The 22,987-nt window shown below is 40.2% G+C and overlaps 1 protein-coding gene across 5 annotated transcripts in view; it reads right to left on the bottom strand.

Annotated features, from left to right (window-relative positions):
• Positions 1 to 8,499: 8,499 nt before the first annotated feature.
• The window catches only part of GRIN2A (glutamate ionotropic receptor NMDA type subunit 2A), a 174,070-nt gene continuing 159,582 nt past the window's right edge, over positions 8,500 to 22,987 (bottom strand). For 2 of the 5 annotated variants that reach the window (XM_021295687.2, XM_021295691.2), the window contains 2 exons: positions 21,916 to 22,154; positions 8,500 to 20,316 (listed from right to left, as the gene is read on the bottom strand). In XM_021295687.2, coding sequence (XP_021151362.1) covers positions 18,526 to 20,316; positions 21,916 to 22,154 — 2,030 coding nt within the window. In that variant the 3' untranslated portion in view covers positions 8,500 to 18,525. 5 annotated transcript variants of the gene reach the window in all.

Raw genomic sequence — 22,987 nt, 5'->3', positions numbered from 1 at the left:
TGCACTTTATTCCAAAAGTAATCATGTGGGGAAATACAAGGATTTTAAAACATCTGCTACATGGTACACTCAACAGATAAGACATCCACACTGGGGAAAACAGATTTTCAAAGTTTTTCAGCCTGACACAGAAGCCAGTGGAGCCAACAGCACCCTCAGTACCTGCCTGTGCAATACATGCGCTTCAGCTTTTTTCTTACATTGTGCACACAAGCTGAAGATAAAACCTGACAAGGCCTTTCATACCCACCACTTGCAAACTGCCCTGGCATGGTTTGAACTCAAAGTTTTTGTTCCCTGTGCAACCTGCCCTATTTTCTTTCTTTCTTTCTTTTTTTTTTTTTTTTCAGGATCTGAATTCAGCGTTGGAAGGAAGAAAGTAGTTCATTGTTCACAGCTTAACTGATGTATTTCTGCACCAGCACCTGCGTAGACAGTTTCTCTCACAGGTATGAAAGGACATCAAGGATGGCTGAATAGAAACTGAGCCCTCTGACGCTCCACCGCAACTAGGACAAACCTGGTGCCACCAGGACAACCAGAGGTGACGCTGGAATTCAGTGTCATGTCACCTGTGGACAGAGCCCAAGTTGCTCCTGACACAACCATGCACCAGGTCCTCATTTCATTAGCTGTTGCTGGAGACTCAACATAGAAGAAATACATACATGAAGACAGGTGCCAACATTTTCAGATCGTTTAAAGGGCCACAGCACACCTGAAGAAAATGTTGCCAGAGTTCGCTGCTTACTTACCACTCCTAAAAATCTTATGATGCTGTCCCTGTCTGCCAGGATAAATCACAGTGTGTATTTGCAGGAGGAGATAAGGTATTGCTGGAGAAAGGGTACTGGGGAAAAGGGAAAGGAAAAAAAGAAAAAATTATTTTTCTTTATTCTAAAACTTGGTTCTTCAAAAGAAAAACACCTAATTTGCTGAGAGCTAAACTTCTTGCTGACTAAGAAATCTGCTACATGTGTCTTTTTCTTTCCTTCTACATATCTGAGGACAAGAGAGTTTGAAACAACTTATTCAGGCTGCATCATCTTTTACTTGATATTACCTTTCACAGAGCTGGAAAGGTTGAAGAGAAGTTCCAAAATTAGGCTGCACTAAACTAGCTTCATTAACGTACAAAACTTCAAAGTGGACAGTTTATTCCATCTGTAGCAATCAAAATGTAAATAAATACAAGAATTCAAATAATTCATCCAAATATTTGAGGGCATTGTATCACCTTTGGGAAGCGTTACACTTAGACAAGCGCATCAGGGAACAGAAAACTGGCTCTGTCACACAGGAGGTTCATCACGGTTGTGTTGGCTGGTGGGCAGCAGGGTGGCACCACACCTCCCAGCGTTCAGACCCATGTTGTATAACATGTTCTGCAGCATCTCTTATTAGAAATACAATAATTTTAATTCAGCAGTTGGACATATTTATGAGTGTAAGGAGAATTTTCTTCTGCTACCTGGATGAGCTGAATAATGACTATTTTCTTTATTTAACAGGGAAATCTGAGTGAGGCACTGACAGGTTAGACTCTGCACCGGCAGCAGCCGCCCTGTAGCTGCTGCATCCCATCCACAACACTGTCACACTCCAACCACTCCTCTTTCTGCACCAGAAAACAAGTCCCAGAAGCAAATACAACCTCTTACAGCTTCAGTACACCCGAACCAGAGTTTCTGCTGGGAAATAATTTTCTTTGAAACAGCCATTTGATACTTTATTTTCTGTCAGCAGATGGACAACTTGTACCAACCTGTTGAGTTACCCAGTGACACTCGTTCCTCCTCGTCCTCCCCCTCACCTGCCAGTTCAACAAAGGACTCCCTGGAAACATGCACTGGGGTTATTGGCACAAGCTGTGCAGGGAAGGCAATTAGAAGACATCACAATATTAAAAGAGGACTGTCACCATCTTACATCCACAAAGAGATCTTTAGTTTGATTGGTGGTCCATTAAAATGCAGGCCCTTAATGAAGATATAATTCCAGCACAAAGAGCCATTTTGGAATACGAATCAACTCTTCTGATTAAATACCTGAAACCATTATTACAGGACTTCTCTTTTTATAACCTATCTCATTAAAAAAATATTTGGATCCCTCTTGTTATAGTTAGCTCAAGTTCTCTCATTAAGTCCTCTTTTATGGTAATTTTTCTCATGCTGAAGCTCTTAAGGGGAAACAAAGCTGTTTCTTCCAAAGGGCTTTATCTTCATGCCCCTTGTAAGGACAACAGAGTGAGAACATTCAGGCCAGCCAGTCTGCACTGTACACAACCAACCAGCCAGCAAAACCAGGGAAAAGGAAGACAAAAAAGGAAACACTTTCTTATTCATGAGTCCCTGAAGACACTTCAATGAGTTCACAGGGGTCTAATGCACAGCAAATGTCACAAGCATGGTCTGCTGAAAATATCTCGTGGAAAAGCCTTTAAACAAAAATGATCTAACAACATAACTTATACAAGGTTGAAAGAAAATGCAGTTTCTGTGTAAGATCAGGACAAACAGGCCAACGAAGTTCACTAAGACTAGTGTTCTCCATGTGTTGCTGTTGGTTTCAGGTCACCAGCTTTAAAAATGGTCCTTCCTCTGCATGCTGACGTGTCACCAGTATGAAGAGCAACATGATGTCGGTACTGTCAAGGATTTGCAGTTTGTCTTGCAGGTAGTTAAGGAATGAGACCAATTTGGAGGCTTATCTTCATTGCTATAATTCATCCTAAATGTTGGTGGCTCCAGAAATGTGCTCGGCTCCTTATACCTCTCTGTACACCAGGCTTGTGCTGACAAATGGTCAGACATGGTGAAGATATGCCAATAGTCTTCAGGTAGAAGAAAAATCAATAATTGAGTATTTTTAACTATTTTATTGCTGCAAAGCCAGCTGGCCTTTGCGAAGACTGGGAGCTTCATACTTTAGGTACTGTTTCCTATGACAAAGCAGCAAGCTGAAGAGGAGCTGGAAGGAAACCACAGAGGTGAGGTGGCTCACGTGGTAATGCCAAGGTCAGCGTCAGAAACCAGTATTTCAGACTCCCCATCCAGCGATCTGTTTTGCTCCCAACTAAAAATAAAGCAGGACTTTCGTAAAATTCTACTGTCAGGGAAGTACAAGATTTTGTATCTTCATCCAGGAACACACAAGCTGACCAGCTCTCCTTGCACCTGGCGCTGTCGAGGACTGTTGGACACAGAGTCAACATTCCTCCGGCCATACTGACCACCGAGCCATCTGTCCCCCTAAAAACCACTAATATGACTGCTGCTAAAATCAGCAAATAAGGGGCCTTTCATATTAGAGAGGATTTAAGAGGCTGTTTCTTTAAAATGTGCATGCATACACACACAGAACCAGCCAGTAAAATACCAGCAGCCCTGACTTAGTCTCAGTAACAGTCACATTTCTCGTCTCCTCAAGTTCTGCAATGTCTGGTAAAGACTAAAAACCTAGGACCAGCTTTTCCCTGGGCTGCCCAGTATGGTGAAGCCAGTGGGAACACTTCACGATTAGGAGGATCAAAGCATTCCCCGGACATAATGAGTCTCCGTGCGCATCAGCGCAGCCACTTGTGCAGGGGCTGCCGAGTTGCTCTGCGTGCTCGCTGAGGTAACAGGCTGCAGTTCACTCCGAGTTAACTTGTATTTAATTCACCATAGGTGGCCTGTGTATAAATAACTACATCTCAACTTCCCATCTAAAACCCTGGGATTTTGTTGTTACGGCACTGAGGCAAACACAGCACAGCGTTACAATCAGACAGACAGCAGGAGGGTTCGGGTATCACGCTCCAGAGAACCTCAGGTCCGACGGCCCCTGTCAGCCTCAGGGAGAAGAAATGTTTCCACAGACGTGTGCAGAACCAGCTGCGGAATACACCGATGTGAGCAGTGGGCTGGCAGTGCTGGTTTATACACCCCCCAATCTACCCACCGGCTCTCAGAGAAATACCATGATCAGGTAGGGCTAGTTTCACCATTGACTCATTTTTTCCATATCAGACCATTTCTACTACCTGTGCACAGCTCCCCGGAGAAGTAAACTTGTGATTTTTCAGACTGCAGTGTGAAAGAACTGAAGACATGTGCCATTTTCTCAACGCATCAATATTTAATACCTTTCTTGATAACCTAAACTGTGGGTTCCTCATTCACTGACTTCAAAGCATTTAGTGGTCTAACCCAGTACATCACATTGTATAATCAATTCTTTTTGTTTTATGCTGAACATTAACTCAGAAAGTCCTTCAGCACAAGGAACTCAATACCACAACACATAGGCATTCAGGCCATAGAAACCCCTTAGCACACACAGCCCTGGCCCTAGCACTGCTCTGTAGATGATTTGTCATTTCTTCACTATTCCAAGCCAGACTGATTTGAAGGAGATCTCAAATGACCTATTAGACTCCAACATTAAGGAAAAAAATGTTAGTGTTTAGAAATGCCAGCAAATAAATATACACAAGGAGAAATAATTTAAGCTATCCAAATGTTTTGAGTGCAAAAATAACAGCCAAAAAAAAAAAGGTTATGGATGTCATTATGTTCTGAATACCAAAATCACCTTCTCATTGCAGAGTGGCAGTGCAGAAATAAGCAAAATGGTATTTTTTATAGACACAGAAATAGAAAAGAACATGGAGATTAAAATGCTTTTAACTAACACATGGAAATGTGCTGACCATGCAGGTCTGGTTCAAGGTGCACCTCACATTTCCATGATGTTCTGGAAGGTATAGAAACGGAGAAAACTGTTAGGAATAGACAGAGAGAATGGGTGATAATATCGAAGGAAGGTGAATATCGAGAGGAAGGTGATAGTATCGAAGTTGTTTTGTTCAGACAAGAGATACGTGAAATTAAACAGAAGTACAAACATAGTTAAGGTCACATTAGGGGCTCCCATTTGCTAATACTGCAGCCATACAAAGGAGCTGCTGTGGATTTAAAGCTGTGCAAAACAGGACCTGCTTATCTTTCAGAAATCATACCAGCATTTCTATTTAGGGTAAAAATCTAAATGGCGTAACAATTTGAGATCTGATTTTTTTGTTAAAGAGTTTAATAAATTATTTTCTTGGTTGATTAAGACTTACTGGGAGGTGTTCTTGCAGGTGAGTGGCACGTGCAGAAACCTGCACCATTTTTTGCAGGATGCTTAAAGCTGTCCGGACCTATTTGAAAGTTTCTTCCATAGCAAAAACCCTCAGCATCATTCCCACCCCTATTTTTAAACATAAGCTCTTCACACACACAGTTATGTATCAAATAAAAAGGGTAACAGGAATTAACATGCACTGCAGTTTCCAAAGCCCAGTTTAGGAAACACTCGCTGTGGCCAAATCAATGCAACAGCAGTTTTGTTCTCAGAGGAAAATCAAGGTTATTCTAGTCATCCTTATTCCTACTACTATTATCCTCTCCAAGGTCCACAAATGGTTCTTCTTTCATAACCACAGTAAAGGAACTGAGAGGCATTTCAGCTACCAGGAGAATTATACAATTTGCCATCTTTCTCTTGCTGGGAAAGAGGAGGGTAAAATCAGCACCATGACATTGTGATGCACCTGTAGCTTTTTCTTAATTTGGCAAATCTCTCAACAGATAAAACTAAACCGTCGTGGAAATCAAGAGTAAACCTGTTCAAAGTCTCTGTTTTCCCTTTAGCTCAGAGAAATGCCTGCTATGGTTCCTACTCAGTTCGTTTTTTTCTGAGCAGGACAAAGGGAGAAAGCTGCTCTTAACCAAGTCTCTGAAGAGCCAAACTTCATCAACCCCCAAACTAATTAGTAGAACTACATCCTTTCATTATGAGAGGATCTTAGGCTTTCAAACCTGGTTAACATTGTATTTTGTCTCCCTGGCATCCTGTGCTCAGATTTTCTGCTCCTTGTATCTTTGATAGGTCTTCATATACAGAGTGATGTGTTACCAGCCTGACTGCTGGAACGCTGCAATCGTGGGCTTTGAAAAGGCTCGATGACCTCACTTGACGTGTCACGTCTAACTGGCAGGCTAAGGTGCACTCTAAAAAGAGAGGAAGAAAACACCAGACCTCGCGCTTTTCCAGCATCGAGGGGGTTTTTAAGAATTGTGGCTGTTAAATTCCATCTGGAGCTGCATGGAGACCACTGGAAAATGTCTTTAACCTTACAGTAACCTTGGGCAGACAATGGCAATAATGATTATATTCTATATTACCACCACTGTTGCCTACTGCAATGCTAAGAAACTTCAGTGCATTAAAAGCATTATTGCCATAGTTAAGGAACAATGATCGTTTACATCACAAACACAGATTATTTTTAATAAGTAGGATTTGAGAATACTGATTTGAAAAGAATGCAATTGATCTCCATAATGATCATTGTCTGTAAGCTAACAGGTGGCAAATAAGTAATATATAAACAGTCAATAAATTACCCCCACAGAAAGTTTTTGAAGGCTCTTCTAGAAAGAAAATATGGAAATCAATGCAGAGACCTTCAGCGTGTGGAACTCGTTCAGTGGAAAGAAGGCCGGGTGAGAAGCTGGGCTGCGGGTGAGGAGACGCCTCCTGGAGCAGACTGACACACGGGAGAGCAACAGCCCTGCCAGAGGAGCCCACCATAGATCCAATGCAATCTGTGAAAGCCACGGTTTGGGTTTTGTACTGGAGCAAATCTGCCAAGGGGAGCTAACGCTGTTGGTAAACTGTTGAAAGAAGCAGGGAGACAAGTGGCAAGTGTGATCAATGGGAAAAACTCACCTGGACAAGGGTGGATGGTGTTTCTGCATGTAGAGACAAGCAGCCTTCAGTAGTTGGCCTTGAAACAGGTGGGTTTGCATCCAAATTACAGGAAGACACTTGTGTTCATACCGGGTGAATTGCTCAGTTTGCTGGCACTGCTATGCACAATATGTCAGACATAAAAGCTTCCTTTTCCCAGCCACCACTAACTTTTTGGGTTTTTTTACTGAGCAAAGTCTTAGAGGACTGATAGTTACCATAGACACATCAGCAAAGACTCGAAAGAACGATCTGGGAGAATATGACTATTCCCAAAGGGAGTCACAGCTGCAGCTGAGATGACTCACAGATGCACAGAGAGGGACCAGCTCCAGGGGCTGGTGGAGCTGGGGGCGCAGTGGGAACACACACCAGCCCCAGATGGAGCCTCACCTGGTCTGTCCTGCATCTCCGATTTCCTACAGAGACTCCTGGGTCTTCTACATGACTGAAGGACTTGAGCTGGGCCTTTGCTGTTCATCACCCAGCTGAACCAAAGCCACCCAGATCACCATGCACTTCTGGGCAGAAAAATCAGCCTGTCCACTGCATAAAAATACTTTCAAGATCAGACGAAGATTCACTAACCTGGGCACACTGCATTGTATTTCACGAAATGGGGGTGTTTAGATGAAAACAGAGTGGGGTCCCTTTAAAACAGCTTTCTAGCAGAGGACAATAAGCCCAGCAGTCTTTACTCATTAAAAACCTCATTAAGGACACAATTCCAATTTTATGTCTCTCATATTATCTGTGCAGTCATGTTTATCTTGGGAACAAGTAAATGGGTCTGTTCTGCTGTGAGACATCTGTGAGCAACCTTTCACCTCCTGTCTGTTATTTTTATTCTCAACATGAAGAACGTTTATCAAAACAATGCTGTGGATTTATATAATGACTTTCATCCCACTGCCTCGAAGAACATTATTCTAATTGCCAAGGGTTTGTTTATGCCCATTTTGTGGAATAAAGGAAGACTTTCATTAGCGCTAATTAGACATCCTGGAAAACTGGGTCCTACAGAACACTCTGGAGCACTGTGTGAACTTTGCTCCTTTAGCTCCCCATGCCAGGCAAATGGGCAAATCTCAAAACCTCTGTTTTGATGTAAGTCTTGATTAACCAGAACGTTAAACAAGTTTGCTGCTCTCAAAGTCACAGAAGAGGTGAAACATCGCTGCCATGTTCTCACCCCCTGGTTTGCTGTCCCCCATCCTCACCTGGTGCCCTGGAGCTCTCCGCAGCCCAGCTCTCCAGCCCTGTGCAGGGCGGGCAGATGCTGCTTCACCATCGCATTTCTGCAGCCCAGATCATCTCTTCACACAGACCCACTCTGTTTTCTGCACCTGATGTATTTTGGAATAGGGGAAAATGGTGCCCCAGGTTCACCAGCCACCTCTGACTTAGCTCCTGCCGCTCCCTCTGCTGCTGGAGCATCGCTCAGAGTAGACTTCTTGATCTGATTTTCTCATAAGTCAATTGTCTCCATCCTTTTCATGAGTTAAACTGGGAACATCAAGCATAAACTGTCAGCTTTACCTTCAGGCATCTTCACCTTTAGATAATTTCTAACAGAGGAGGATGGCTTAAAACACGTGGCTGTTAACACCTTTCAAATCTAATCAACTACTAATGAAAAAACAAAGGTGAGCCTTATTCATAGATGATGCTTCATCTTGTACCATTTAACAAGGAAGACAGACAAGAATGATACCATTGTTCATTTTCATATCAATTTGCAGAAATTATCTTTATTAGAAAAATGAATTTTTCATATATTTACAATTTTTACATCATGTTATACTTGGCACATGTGTTTTCTCCAAATAGTTATATACATTTCGGTACACACAGACATTCGAGTCCCCCATTCCCTTAATGTTTTTCTACATATTTAACAAAAATGAAGAACACAATACAATCTGTAAGACAACCATAATAATTATATATTTCTCTATCGTAAAAAGTTTGAAGCAAACAGATTTTTTTTGTTTGTTTTTTTAAGATATGTTTCAAAATATTTATACAGTATTAGCACTCAGTCATGCACTGGGTTAAAGACGGTCGGGTGAGCTGCTGTGAGCCGGAACGCGGGGGAGCAGCGGGGACCCCCAGCTCCTTCCAGCTGCAAAGTTACCACCGGGTGGACCCACCGCCCTCCCGGGATTTGCAGATTTGCAGGTGGGTGCAGGGGCATTCGGGGGTTCGCGCATCATCTCTGCAACACGGCAGCTACAACTGCCCGTGCACAGACGCTTGCGGGTGAGTTCATTTCAGTTTGCTAAACCTACCTAATAAAACAGGCAACAGTTGGAATGTCAACACTAGTTTTTAATTCTTCTCTTTTTCCCCAAACCCTCTCTTTTGAAGAATCCATTAGACTATGAATTTTATAATGAAATTCTGGATTCTCTTAAAAATTAATTATTTTATGCTTGATTCTCCTTCACCAATCCTCTTTTATTTCTACTCTAACATACTGATTTATTTCCCCAGGTGTTAAGAGGTCTTCAAATCTCTACTATTCTTTGCTAGCAAGTGGAAATTTATTACTTACTCTTTGGTTTAAAATATTACGCTCTTGAGAGCGTTACAGTAAATTGCACTAGTAAATAACAGAAGTGATAGGCTTTTTAATTTACTGTCTGTGGAATCAAATGGTTCCAAGATTTCTGGTAAGACGTTATTTATGGAACGCCAATTTCTTCTGCTGTGACGTAGATTAGTGCTCCGTGTAACCAGTACCATTTAGTACACTTGGAGTTTTTTCCCGCAGCAGAACAAGAACACTTTTCCAACTGTACTAATAACTAATTTTCTTTCTCAACAAAAGCCCAACTTAATACTGTGAATTCTTATTTTCTCAAAATAACAAATGTAACTAAACCGGCCTTAGGATGACGACTGAAGACCCCAAACTAATTTTTAGTTACATCTCTCTTTCCAGATATCAACTGAAAATGATTTCTAATCAAACTCAAATAGCAATACATTACTTGAAACTGTTAATAAATGGTTGTAAAATCTTTGTCACAATGCTGAATTTTTGTCTTGCCCCTCATCCTCCCCAAAAACTTTATACATATACATATATATAAGGCTTAGCTATAGCTCATATATATATATATACATATATGTATACAAAGACTAATCAGGACAACACATGAAATTTACATTATTCAAGTAAACAGGTAAAAACATTTTTCAAAGTGTAATTTGAGATTAGAAAAAATTTCTGGCGGTTTTTGTTTAGCAGCACAGAAACATCAGAGTTTCATCTAAGCCAGCAAAAATCATTAAGCAGGATGAAAGGATGCACAAAATGCCCTTCAGGTTTAGTGTGAATCTGATGTATTGGAATTAACATTATTAACTGACAGGTGAAGTGCTTCTGAGAGAACCTGAACTGTATGGATGTAAATTTTGCATAAAAACAGCATAGTTAGTTAAAAATCAGGTAGGAGTCAGCCTAACATGTTAATGAATTTTGTTTGTAACTTCTGGTTTCAATGGGGAGGACACAAGCTACACTGTGCACGTGGTGGGAGGGATCAAGCTGTTCTCCATCGGTGCAAAATAGATGTTCTGGAATGAATTAGACTATTTCAAAATATTATAGCTGATAGAAAGTATGAACTGTAAACAGCTCCTATTAAAAATGGCACTAGTTTCCTTCCTAGCTGCACTCCATTTTACGTGATGCAACTTCCATACCTTTGCAACATGAGGTTTGGTTTTGTTCTGTTTTAATTCTGAGTGTGAACTGTACTAAGCATCTGCTCTCCCATCACTCACACACCCCTATTTAAGTCAAAAGGTGGTTTACCCAATTTTGGAACCCAGACCTAGGTCAGGTAAAAACAAGTTAGCTAAAAATCTCCTTCTTGCAGATGAAGGACTTGGAGCAAGTTGCTCTCCAAGACACACTTGCAATGAACTGTAGAGAAAATTTGACACTACAGAATTCTCTGTTTCTGCATTAAGGTGGAAAAATTAATAACTACTCAATTCTCCCTTTGAAAAAAAAAAACTTGGGAATTACTTCAAATTAACAATTCCAAGGAACTCTGATGTGGTTTCACATGTCCTAGCAAAATGCAATCCCAATCCCAGCAAGTCCTTCAGCCCCTTCCGCAACAGGTCTCAAACAGCACAACAAATGCTGCCGGCGGGTTTGTGATCTGGGAGCTTTGGGAAGGAGACACGGGAATCACTCAAATGCTGCTGAAATGTGTCCCATGGCTCTGGGTGGTGACTCTGACATGACAGGGTTGGAAAGTGTATGCACGCACACGTGTGGATACTGTATATATATTTAGGTTAACAACGTTAAACTATTAATAAACAGCTTCTTATGGTATTTGGTAATTAAAATATCAGGCTTGTATCATTCAAAATAGTGCAACCTACATAGCAATATACAGGAAAATTACACACATTGTTCCCATTACCATTAATATGCTTGTGCATATCAAGATGACAGGATACCCTTTTTCATAGGATTAACCTTTTGCATATTTAATTGTATTCTTTGGCCCATTTTCCTGTGAAACCTCGTATGACAACAACTTTAAAACAAAAATATATTACTTTTCTTTTTTTTTTTCCAGTGACTTTCAGCAACCGAAGCCGAATTCAAATCACTTCAGTTAAAAATGATCATTTCCTCCAGAAACCACACACCCCGCAGCCCGCACACAACCCCCGCTGGTGCGGATAACTGTGAACCTCCACTTGAAATGTTCGCACGCATTTACACTTCAAATGTTACACAACACATGCTCCAAAATTTGTTTTCAACTCCTGTAATCTTGTCCCAAGAGCGAACAAGAAAGATCTTCCCCGGCAGCGTGGGAAGGCACAGCACCCTCGGCAGGACCTTCCACTGTGTCACCTGCAGTCCAAATACACGCTTTGCAAGGGGAAACTGAAGCCAAAATACATTTCCAACAGGTTTTTGCCATTAAACACCATGATCTCCATAAAAATTATCAGACTAAAGAATCCTGTACTAATGATGTAACATAAATCTCTTCAGAATGGCTATTCTTATGTACTGCAATGCATAAAACAAATTTTAAAATTGTATTCTCATAATGCATTTGCTGAGAAAAACATATTTCCTCTATTAGTGCTAGAAGTGCAAAACAAGACATTCTCCATTAAAATTGCATGTCACTGTAAATATTACCATTTGCCCACATTAAAGCTTAGTACCATTTATGAGAAGGGAGGAAACCTTCATCGATTCCCAGGCAAAGTATCATCTCACTTGGAACTTTACAGTGCACTGAATAAGTATCACAATATTTATTGGTATTTATTTTCACAGTTTTATAACGTGCACATAGAAATATAATTTTTGAAATATATTCGTGAAAACAAATGCTAATACAAAAGGGAAAGGACAAAACATCTAGTAGTATAACTGCTTATCACCACTACTTTTTAAGAGTTGGAGAGGCAAAACCATCTCTCTTAAATATGTAGTACTATATTTAGTGTGGTTATCTATTAATAAAGGTATTGCATGACAAGTTACAGAATGGTTATATTCTCTACTAATTTAGCATTGTTTTCAATACAGGTAAAGAATTAAGCAAAAGGAGTAAAAAGTGTCATTTAAGTGCAAAACAACAAAAACCTGGTAAATAGTGAGGTAACTTAATTTCACTTATATTATTTCTGGTTCTTAAATAATAGATATGACAGAATCATCACAAAATCAGCAGTGGATTCTTGCAGCTGTTTAGACTGGCATTCATTCTAAAAACAACTTCAGTCACGGCAGATATATTCTGCAGTATGTAACAAAAAAGCTCATGAACCTGCGAGAAGAGCTAAGTGCATTTTCAGTGCATTGCGGGGCGATGCACATTGTAATCCTGCCTTCCAAAGCTGCAGGACGTTGGAAGAGCACGTGTTTCAGAGAGCGCACGCTGTACACAGGGCGAGAGAAGCAGGGCGAAGAAAGGTAAATGCTCAACTGAGGTGACATAATGAGGAGCTTATTTACAAGGGTGCAGTGACCCTCCCCAGCGGAGCAGAGAGAAGCCAGGCAGGATTTCTGCTCCCATTTAACAAGGCGACAGACACCAGAGAACATTGACCACCACCTCTCCATCCCACAGACATGGCTGCTACACCGGAATGAAGGTGAACACTCCACAATGCAAGCCGAATATTGACGAGAACTTTACGCTACGTACGAAATGTGCACATCGGACAGAAAAGTCTGCACGAGCAGAGCAATGGAAGACGTGACGGTGTTGAGGCTGCTCCTGTTTAACCCACCCACAGGTGGCTCCAGCCAGAGCCTTTCCTCCATCACACCATCTACCTGTCTGAACTTGCATCTACATCTGCAAATAAACACACACCTGCGATTAAACTGTGCTCCCACCTCACCATAGCAAATACTAACATGGTGCTAATACAGTACAGGCGAGTTTGGCTAGGAAACAGCTTATATCATAAACATCACTCTTCAAAAGGCCTTTATGCTCTTTCAGAAGTTCCTTCAGCACTGTTATATTATACTTGGAAGGCTCACCTCTCAATTGAAACGAATTTTAGATTAAAAAGATAACATTGGTAAAACAAACAATTCAAGTGTATCACTGGAAAACAGTTTTTATGCTGCAAACCAGATTGCCTTATACAGGAAAGATATCTACTTTAAAAGGACTCTTGAGCTAAGATAGGATGAGAGCTGGGAAAGCCAGTTTAGCGAGGGGATGGATGACACTCCATCTTGAAAGAAACACATGATGTGATGATTAACACCAAACACAATCGAGCCAAGCCACAGGATGGTTAATGCTCTATACTAAGAGAGATTTTGTCATGAAAGATCTGTTTTCACTAGGTTTTATACACCAAACATCTTAAATGCAATGTAAAACAACAAAATTATTCACCTCTTGAATTCTTCCTAAATCCAAGCTGACTCTCAGACCTTTCAATTCATACCTCAATTCCTGCTCTACGTTGATGGAGCCAGCAAGGGAAGGAATAGTGCCAAAATCTTCCCCATCACTAAGACACATATGCTACACTGCAGAAATATTAAAATTGCAAGTTGTTCTACAAGGAACATATTCTGACACTTTTATTTCATGCTGGATAAAGAAAACGATGGCACCAAGTAGGCTGGGATTACTGCAAAACCCAAACCTGACAGGTGCTACCTGCATAAGGACAGGAGCCTATATGCACCTATACACACCTGCAAGGTTTAACTTGGTACTACTCACTTGCAGATTTAACTAGCAGATTCTGGAGGGATAAGTAACCCATTAGTTTGCTAAGCCCATCTAACTGAGATGTCTAAGTTAGGAGCCTATATTTTCTAAAAGGTTAAGAGAGGGAAGTAAAATCTTTCAGGAGGATCACACACATAAATGCTTTCAATCTTCCCATGCTTTGAGCTGCCATGCGGATGGAGAATTCTCTCTCTCCCCACGGGCAACAGAAAGAGCTCAGCCTTCCAGCACAGCAAGCCAACACTACACAGCTTTTGCTAGCTTTAAATGTACCTAAACCTATTTCTTTTCACCATGAACCCCCCCACACATTCTCGATTTCCCTTATTTCACCTCCTAAGTGTTCCTGAATGATCACAGGGAAAGACAGACGTGTTTATGAGATGCTGCCCAAACACAGTGAGCTGGCGGTGAGCTGGTTTCTGTTTGGCCACAGCGCTCTTTTTGCTAACCTAGGTTCTTAGATAGCAGAATAACGAATTCTGAGCAAAAGCTGCAAAAACATTAAATGAAATTTTCCAGAAATACAAGAACTCTCAATTCTCTTTAATTTTATCTTATATATTAAAATATCTTATTTCCATGCGTTTAAGATAGTGGGTGGCTATACTGCTCTACGAAACACAAGCAGAACACAAAATCCATTTGAAAGGAAAAAGGAAAATTTACTTTAGTGAAAAGGGAAAGACAAAAACAGGAAGAAGTTCTACAATATCTTTAAAAGAGGAAAAAAAGCAAGAGGCAGGTATGTCTATGTAGCTGGTTTTACCTCCATGTACCTACTGCACTCCTCAGCAATTCAATATCCTGCCTCCACCAAAGTTGTCGTCCAGGAGCAGTGTACCACTACAGGACATGCTACCAAGAACGGCCCCGAGCATTTACAGCCTGATTCAGTTCCAGCTGGCGCCACGGCAAATCCTGGTGATAGGAATGAGCAACAAACCGCTAGAGCTGTAATCAGGAAAATGTAACAAGTCCCCAGCACCATCCAGATAGGTACAGAAAGGATGGCCACTTAGGCAGGAAGATTCTTTTCTCCTCTTCAAGTATAGCAGCAGCTAGAGTGAGAGAGAGGGAAATACAGAAAGTCTTGATCTCGGTTTAATGCAAAGTCAGTGCAAACATATCAACAAAGCTCAGGCAATATTCAGAATTCTATGCGCTCTACGGCTGAGCTTCACAAGCTGTGGCTTGTGGCTCTACTGTTGAAGAGTTTTCTTCAACTTCTCAGCTGCTGCTTCTTTACACGTCTACATCTGCAACCACACCAGCTACTCACCTACGCCCCTACACTTTAGCTTTTTCTTCCCCCTTTATTCACTCATATTATATGCCAAGATCAAAATAATGAAAGCATGCAGATTCTTATTCCCTCTACTTTCAGTATCTGTTGGTTTGGGGTTTTTTTATCTCCTTTAAAGTAGCATCTTTTCTTTCCATGTGAACAACTGCTGCACAACATTATCAAGTCTTCCCTCTGCCTCTTTGATTTCTTTTGGTTTAAGGGAGGTGGTTGTATTGCATATTTGCAGCTAATAATCATAAATATCTGCAATCACTAGAAATCTGCTCAAATCAAAAAAGCAAACACTGCAAGATATTTCTTTATAGCTAATTTCCTTGTACATTTTACAGAAGGATAAGTCCACCTGGGTTTAGGATGTTTACATTTGGATCTCAAGGGTTTACCTAGAATATGCTGTAAATGGAAGTTTTTCTTTCCCACAACTTCATTTGTCTATATACTGAATTATGTGTGTCTAGTTAGATAGAGATGATGATGCAAAAGACTCAGAGCGATCAGCAAATATTTTGAGAGCTTTAAGATGGTGTGAAAGAGCCACCACTGGCTTCTGTGATTCACTTGGTAAAATTGTCAGTGACTTGCATGACAGGTTTTGGTATGATACCAGCAAATACTACATCTGCTGAAACATACCAGGTAGTTCAAAAGAATTAAGATTTTACTTAATATACTATGATTTGAAAATTAAAATTTGACTGAAATACTTTTATTAAACTCATTACAACAATATTTATGACTTTAGTGCCTTCCTGTAGACCTTGGACAAGTAGTACCCCTATGTCTTTGGAAAAAGGTTTTGGTTCAAGAAAAGCTGTATTCATACCCTAAACATCCTCGTCCTGCTTAGTTCATACGACTATTCCTAAGAGATGTGAATCTCTCTAAGGGCAGGTAAGGACCTTCTGTTTATAAGAACTGCATCCAGTGAGGGACCAGAAAGCACAGAACATGTATGAGGGCAAATAACTGTGACCAAAGGTTGAATAAAGAATACTCAAAACATATTTGCTCCGGCCAGCATACAGATAGCAAATAGAAATGCTTTCTGAACATACTTAAAATAAAGTATACTGAGATTTTTGGAAGCTGGAAATGGACTGAGAAGCCCAAATCTCATTACACCTCCTTTCTTCAAAAATATCATCTTTCACCATCATGGTGAACATAGAAATACATTTGTAACTATCAAGAACTCATTCAGGACTGTTTGGTAGTTAAAGTCAGCTTACATCTGCTTAATAAAAAAATAGTAAGCAAAATTCAAGAAGCTATATTTTGCCTGTCCTTATGTATCCTTTATATTATCTCCCATTTGCAACTCTCCTCTGCAGTACGCTGTTCCAATGCAAACAACCTGCATACTGTTCCTCTGGCACACAAACACCACAACTACAGCGACAGGCATGACTCTGTAGAAAAGAGGTTTAGTTTAGGGAAAAGTTAGGGTAATATTCACATTTTCCAGTTCACAGTGCTAATGGCTTCCCTGCTGACTGTTCCTCAGTGAAATGTGAGGAATAATACTTGAATAATCTAAACTTCCTCTACACAAAAAACCTAAAGCAATTCTCAGAATAGCAGGAGAATGGGAGAGCACCACCTGTTTAACATTTTCAGTATTTAAATATATTAACAATTATATTTACTTCTTTAGTTTAAATTAAATTTACAGCCGTACACTCTGTTCCTGAAAGCTTTCCTCTCTTCCCTTCCTCACTCCCTTATGATTAAAATCTAGCATGGGTTTGTTTGTTTTTCCAGTGGGGGTGAGGAGCGGTGTGTAGTCGACATTTTATTTGTGAAATAATCTGGGTGATCTTTTCTAGAAGTAAAAGTCATATAACAATGCATCCCTGTTATGTGAACATCTTCAGATACCAGTCAGTGATAACAAATATACTGTTCCTTAGTTATGTGTGCATATATTCAATTTATATAACAGACATGATTGGAGAGGTTAAAAAAAAGGGATCTGATGTTGAACAAATATGCACAATATTCTGGAAGGAAGAAGTCCCTCAAAAGGTGTTAATCCTTCACTGTGTATGCAAATAAATGGTATGCGCTCCTCACTGCTTACACTGAACGTATGGCTGTTGGTGTTTGACACTGTCTTAACAGCTTTAATACTATTAACATACAATTAATTAGATGTCACTAATACACTGTCAACACAGAACTACAGTGGGTTGGGATTTCGTTTGGGAAGTGAAGGAATAAAAGAAACACTATACAGCCCTGAGTAATCACCAGTAAGGGGCAAAAGCAAACTCACGTACACATTAGGCCTCAAGGTTACTAATAAAGTCCACAGCTCCATAGGAAGTGCCATAGAGTGATATCTAAAAATATATACTCTGGATTAGGCAGCTGTGAAATTTTTGACAAGATGACTGCAGACTTTTCAATGAACTTAATTTCTAATGGTAAGTCCATGTGAAATATAAGAAAAGCATTTGTACATTAATGTTAACCGATATCCATGGGGCTGTCTTTTAGTACACAGCAGTTCACACGTCTGGGCCTACAGCCTTCCCATTTATTTTCTGTCAATCTCCAATGAACATACTAATTCTGTGCTAACACACTATTGTTTTATTTATTGAGGTCCCAGGGTCTGGGGTTTTTTAATTATTATTTGGCTTTGAAAATGATTATGAAGCTAAAATATATTTTTGAAACCCTAGCTTTCTGTTCTCTTTTAGAGTCTTACGTTTGTAACTGTGCAAATGCATTCCTAATTCTTTTTGTCTGTGTCATACTACATGCATACCATATTGCTTATCCAGTGCTAGAAAATCATTAAACATTTCTAAGGACAAACGTACATTGAATGATACTTAGCAACATAAATTAGAATAACCGAAATAGTAAAATAATTAGATACAAACAGCATAGTTGCCAACATTATTGGGGCTATTTCAGTACAGCTTGCCATTTATATATAATGCATACATAAACGGCTATTTTTTTATCCTTTTCATCAAGACATATTTTAAAAGGATGGTTAAGAGCATACTAGTTTACCTATTCATGTACAAAAGTACACTGGGAAAGGGAGAGGTTTATATATCATCTACCATAGCAGGATACTGTTAAAGAATAAATTCTCCCCTCTAAGATGGTGGCAACTATTTTTTCCCTATAGATGAAGTGTTCATGGAAAATTTAAACATCTGATTCAATGCTAGGCATTTTCTTATACACACGTCTATTGCTACAGGAATTTAAAACCCTTGGAGTTGAGTACAAGCTATTCCTATTTGCAACGTAAGGCAAAACATGCTCTGAAATGTACATGTCATTATGGATCCGACCATCCCTGGAAGAGTATGAGGCTGTAGACTTTATAGATGACCTTAAATAATTATCATGTCTTCCTCTTGTTGGTAATGAATGTTTATAAAGATCAGCTGGACTTCGCCTAAGAGATAAGTGCTGGTCATCACGGGACGAGTGCAGGAAGGGATTATCATCTGAGTGAACAGGATACAGGGACTTGCTCCGCTTACTGTCCTCCAGAGCTCGAGTGAAAAGTGAGGCCTTGTTGCCCAACAGTTTGCTTGAGGGCACGCTAAACATGCTTGCATATGGACTACTTTGTAGAAATTTCTCTCTTTCTTTCAAGCTTATACTACGAGAAGGTCTTCCAATATCAATTTCCCTAGACTTATCAGCGATATTATCGAACGAATGTTGCCTGCTAATCCTCAACTTATTTTTTTTATGATATTGCAGAGCATTATTTTGTGACCAACTATGCTCATATATTTCTTCAGGAAGCGATAAGTTCGTTGTGTCCTGCAGCATCTGATCTTCTTCAATATCGTAGAGGTTCCCCATTCGCAAGCACGCGTCGCATTTATAGGGAGATCTGCTCGAATAGTGTCCCGCGTATGTGGGCACGTTGGAAAGACAGCTCCTGCAGTGGGTGGAATTCTGTCGGTACCTATCGTTCACGTCAACCGGGGAAGCATTCTTATCTTTTAAAGTGTAGTGCTTTGCATAAAGTTTATACTGGTCATTGTTTGGAAGACTGTCGTCGTTGTGCAAGGGAGTCCTGTTTGCGTGTTCTGCTTTCCTGTAGTTGTCATTGTGATCTTGATAAACATCAGGAAACTCTATAGGTTCTGGAAGGACAATGTTTTCAACGTACTGAGGGGTGTCCAAGCGGAATCCTGGCTCCTTGTCAGCATCAATCGTGTAGATTTTATCCCGTGGAGAGCTCTGTTTGGTTTTCAGATATGTCAGCTCCACTTCACTACAGTCTTTTGGGTATTTTGATGCTACTGTCCTTTTTTTAAAATTGTCCTTGGTTTTGTGGTGCTTGTTGTTGTTTTCGGGTTCCATATGGCAAGTAGCTCGGCTTGACGTCTCTGATACATCTGAATGGACAATCTCTTCAGGAAGGTATCTTTGGCTTTTCAAGGAAAGCTGCCTGTTTTCATCTGACCCGTTTTCTCTCTGGGAGCCTTGGCTCTGACGTACAGATTCTTGACGTAAAGATTCAACAGATTTCCTCCAGAGCTGCCTGGGTCTGGAGTTCACCTTTGCTTCTGTTGTTACTGCAACCTCTACTGTATTTGGATTGGACTCATTCAGTGTGAGAGGATGCTGACCTTGGAAAACATAGTTGTTAAGATTGTCCTTGTGTCGATTGCCAGGAAGTGTCTGCAGTTCACTCATGTTGTCACCAAAAAAGTTGTCCTTTGTCTGAAAGGATCTGTTATCAGAAAATATCAGGTTTCCCTTATCCATGACCATATCCATAATCAAGGAACCCCTCTGAATAAAATCAGCTGTTCTTTTGGGGGAGTTAATTCTTGAAGGATTGATATTGGTCATATTTTTCGCTGTTCGCAGTAGTTTTAACATGTTGCTTTGGGAATTGGTCAAAGAAAAGTCAGGAGATTTCTTCTTTTCTTCAATATGTACTCCATGAATGCAGCTGTAAATACCCTGTAACAGAAGTAACAAATTAAATCACTAGGTGTAAATTTTAAATACTTCCATTCTATTTTCAGTTAGGAATAAAGAAAAATTAAACATTGCTTATCTAATGACTGGGAAGACTAAAAGTACATATCTATCCTTTTATTATTATTTTCTTGCATCAATATGGAAGAATAATTTCCACCATACCTGTTGGAACTGTAAAGAAGAAAATTAGCCATGGTCCATGTTGGCCTCCCCTGCTTATTCCAGAAAGCAAGATTAGAATAGACCCTAAAAGGCTTCCTAGTCTCACCACAACATGTAACTAACCTTCAGGAATGGAAACTATTATTTTAAACCAGTGATTAAGCTACCCCCCTAAACAAACCTGCAGTCAGGCTATTTGCTTGGATGTTAAGGTACTCTTCACTTCCGCTGAAATAAAAAGGCTTCTAGTCACAGTATTTTAGCTCTTTTGTTTCCTATCCTGGCACATATGAAAAAAACCCAGCTCTTTCTGAAGCCTGAATTTGAGTCTATTTTGAGCAAAAGGTTGAGGTCCATCCTTTAACTTCAACCTCTTCAGTCCCCCTGTGAGCTCAATTGACATTTCTGACCCTGTGAACTTGCAGCTCTCAGGAATTTGCCTTTGAAATAAGGCCTTCTTTCCCCTCGCATCGGTTAGGAAAATTTCACGTGTAAAAGGCCAAAAGTACAAATTTCAAATGTGAAATGAGGAGGTTAAAGTGTATATTCTTCTCTAGACAATCCCTAACAGAGTAAGGCAGAATCTTTTTAATGCAGCTGCAATACAGTCCAATTTACTCAACAGAGTAATTTCTGCACATTTTAAAGCAATTAGGCATTTTAGTATCATTTCCAATTCTCCTCAGCTATTTAAAAGATCCAGCAAAAAGTCAATCACCTAATAAAAGTACTGTTTAAAAAAAAAAGACAAAACCCAACTAATTTGTCAAAAATGTAAGAACGAGCTCATACTCCCCTTATTTTACAACAAGTATCAATTATTTGGATATGTAAATCCACTTCGGGTTGGTAAAGTTATCATTGAAGTCTGTCTTAGTGTACAACCAAACATAAGCAACACTTGTACTTGACCTTTTCTCATATGGTTTATTCAAGTTTGCTATCAAGAAAAGCCTATAAAAATATTCCAGTATATTTTTACCACTTAAAATCTACCTGTTTAAGAAATACACAAAACTGAGAGCTAATGTCTGCCATCAGTTTTGTTTGTTTGTTTGTGGTGTTTTGTTTGTTTTGGTGGTGTTTGTTTGTGGGTTTTTTTGGTGGAAATCAATCCATTTCCTATATCTGAACAACTCCACCATTTCTTCATCAAAATTTCCCTTAATTGTATTTGTTTTCAGCATTTGATTTCTTATTATCCTGGCAGATGACAGTTCATACCCTAGAATAAACCAATGGAGAAAAGACCTCCCATGGAGTACAAGTGCATCCAAAGCCCACCTAGAGCATCACACTGGTGCTCTAACATGCACTTCAAATGTTCAAGTAGGAATAAAAGGGAAAATCATGGTTTTGGGAGGTAGGGTTTATGATCTCTATTGCCCAAAGGGGGAAAATGAAAGTCATACTAACCCTGCTGATTGAGAACAACAATCCCGGCCTATCTGAGCAGACTCCAGTGAAGCAGAATCTAAGTTTCCAGTAAAATAAGTGCTCCCAGACAAAGGTGATTAAACTGAGAGCCATGGCTGCTGCAAGCATGTAAAACACTCCTGCCATATTGTCGATGTCCAGCTGGCTGCTCATGACTTCGTTCTTCTCGTTGTGGCAAATACCCGTCAGCCACAGGGTTTCCAGCTCTTCCATTTCCCCTAAGGAACAAGGAGTCAAAGCACAATGCAAACGTTACTGCTCACAGGATTCAAAATCCTTTGTGAGTTAAAAATACAGCACCATTTACTGCTGCATTTGTGGAGCACTTTAGTCTTATCTACTAAGGATTTGCAAATATAGCAGGTTTGCACTCACAGCACCCTGGTTTCAGATATCCTCAGATTTCATAAATTACATGGGATGCTGGTTGCTCTAGAAAGCAGGATCTGTGATTTGGGTAAAACTTTCCCTCCCTCCTCTCCATTTTCCACACTTGTTCCTCCCTGATCCTCTCTGACTTTTCCCTTTGGCCCTTCCCTTAAACGCAGCAAAACAAACTTCACATGTTCTCACCATCCCTTTAAAACATGGCAGAAGTAGTTTTTCTTTCCTGTTAGTCCCATGATAATCTTGTTTGTCCCTTTTGTACAAGTTGCAACATTCTGGTTGAACCTCTCCTGACATGTCTGATCTCTCTCTTGTCTCTGGTATCTCTTGTTCCCTAGGGTTTGAGTATCTGGGGACTTGATTTATTAGTGTTCTTGTCTCTCATGTTATTTTTGATGTCGAACAGCTACTAACCAGATAACCTCATGAAAAACCTTACAATCCAGCTATCTACATGTCCTTTGAATCCACATGTCCCTTCCATACCATATTTTTACTCCAGTCTCTCAGCAAAACGATAGTTTTGAACATTAAAAGACCATCCACCCAGACAACAAAGATTAAACGGCAAGTTTAAACATTCAGCCTGAGCAGCACAGCCAGGTCCCGCAGCCCCGCGACGCTGCGCCGGGCCAGCTCTGCAGTGCCATCCGTCACATCTCCT

The sequence above is a fragment of the Columba livia genome, chromosome 15 (genome assembly GCF_036013475.1).
Source record: "Columba livia isolate bColLiv1 breed racing homer chromosome 15, bColLiv1.pat.W.v2, whole genome shotgun sequence".
Classification (NCBI taxonomy): Eukaryota; Metazoa; Chordata; class Aves; order Columbiformes; family Columbidae; genus Columba; species Columba livia.
This window is presented reverse-complemented; position numbering and strand designations above follow the sequence as displayed.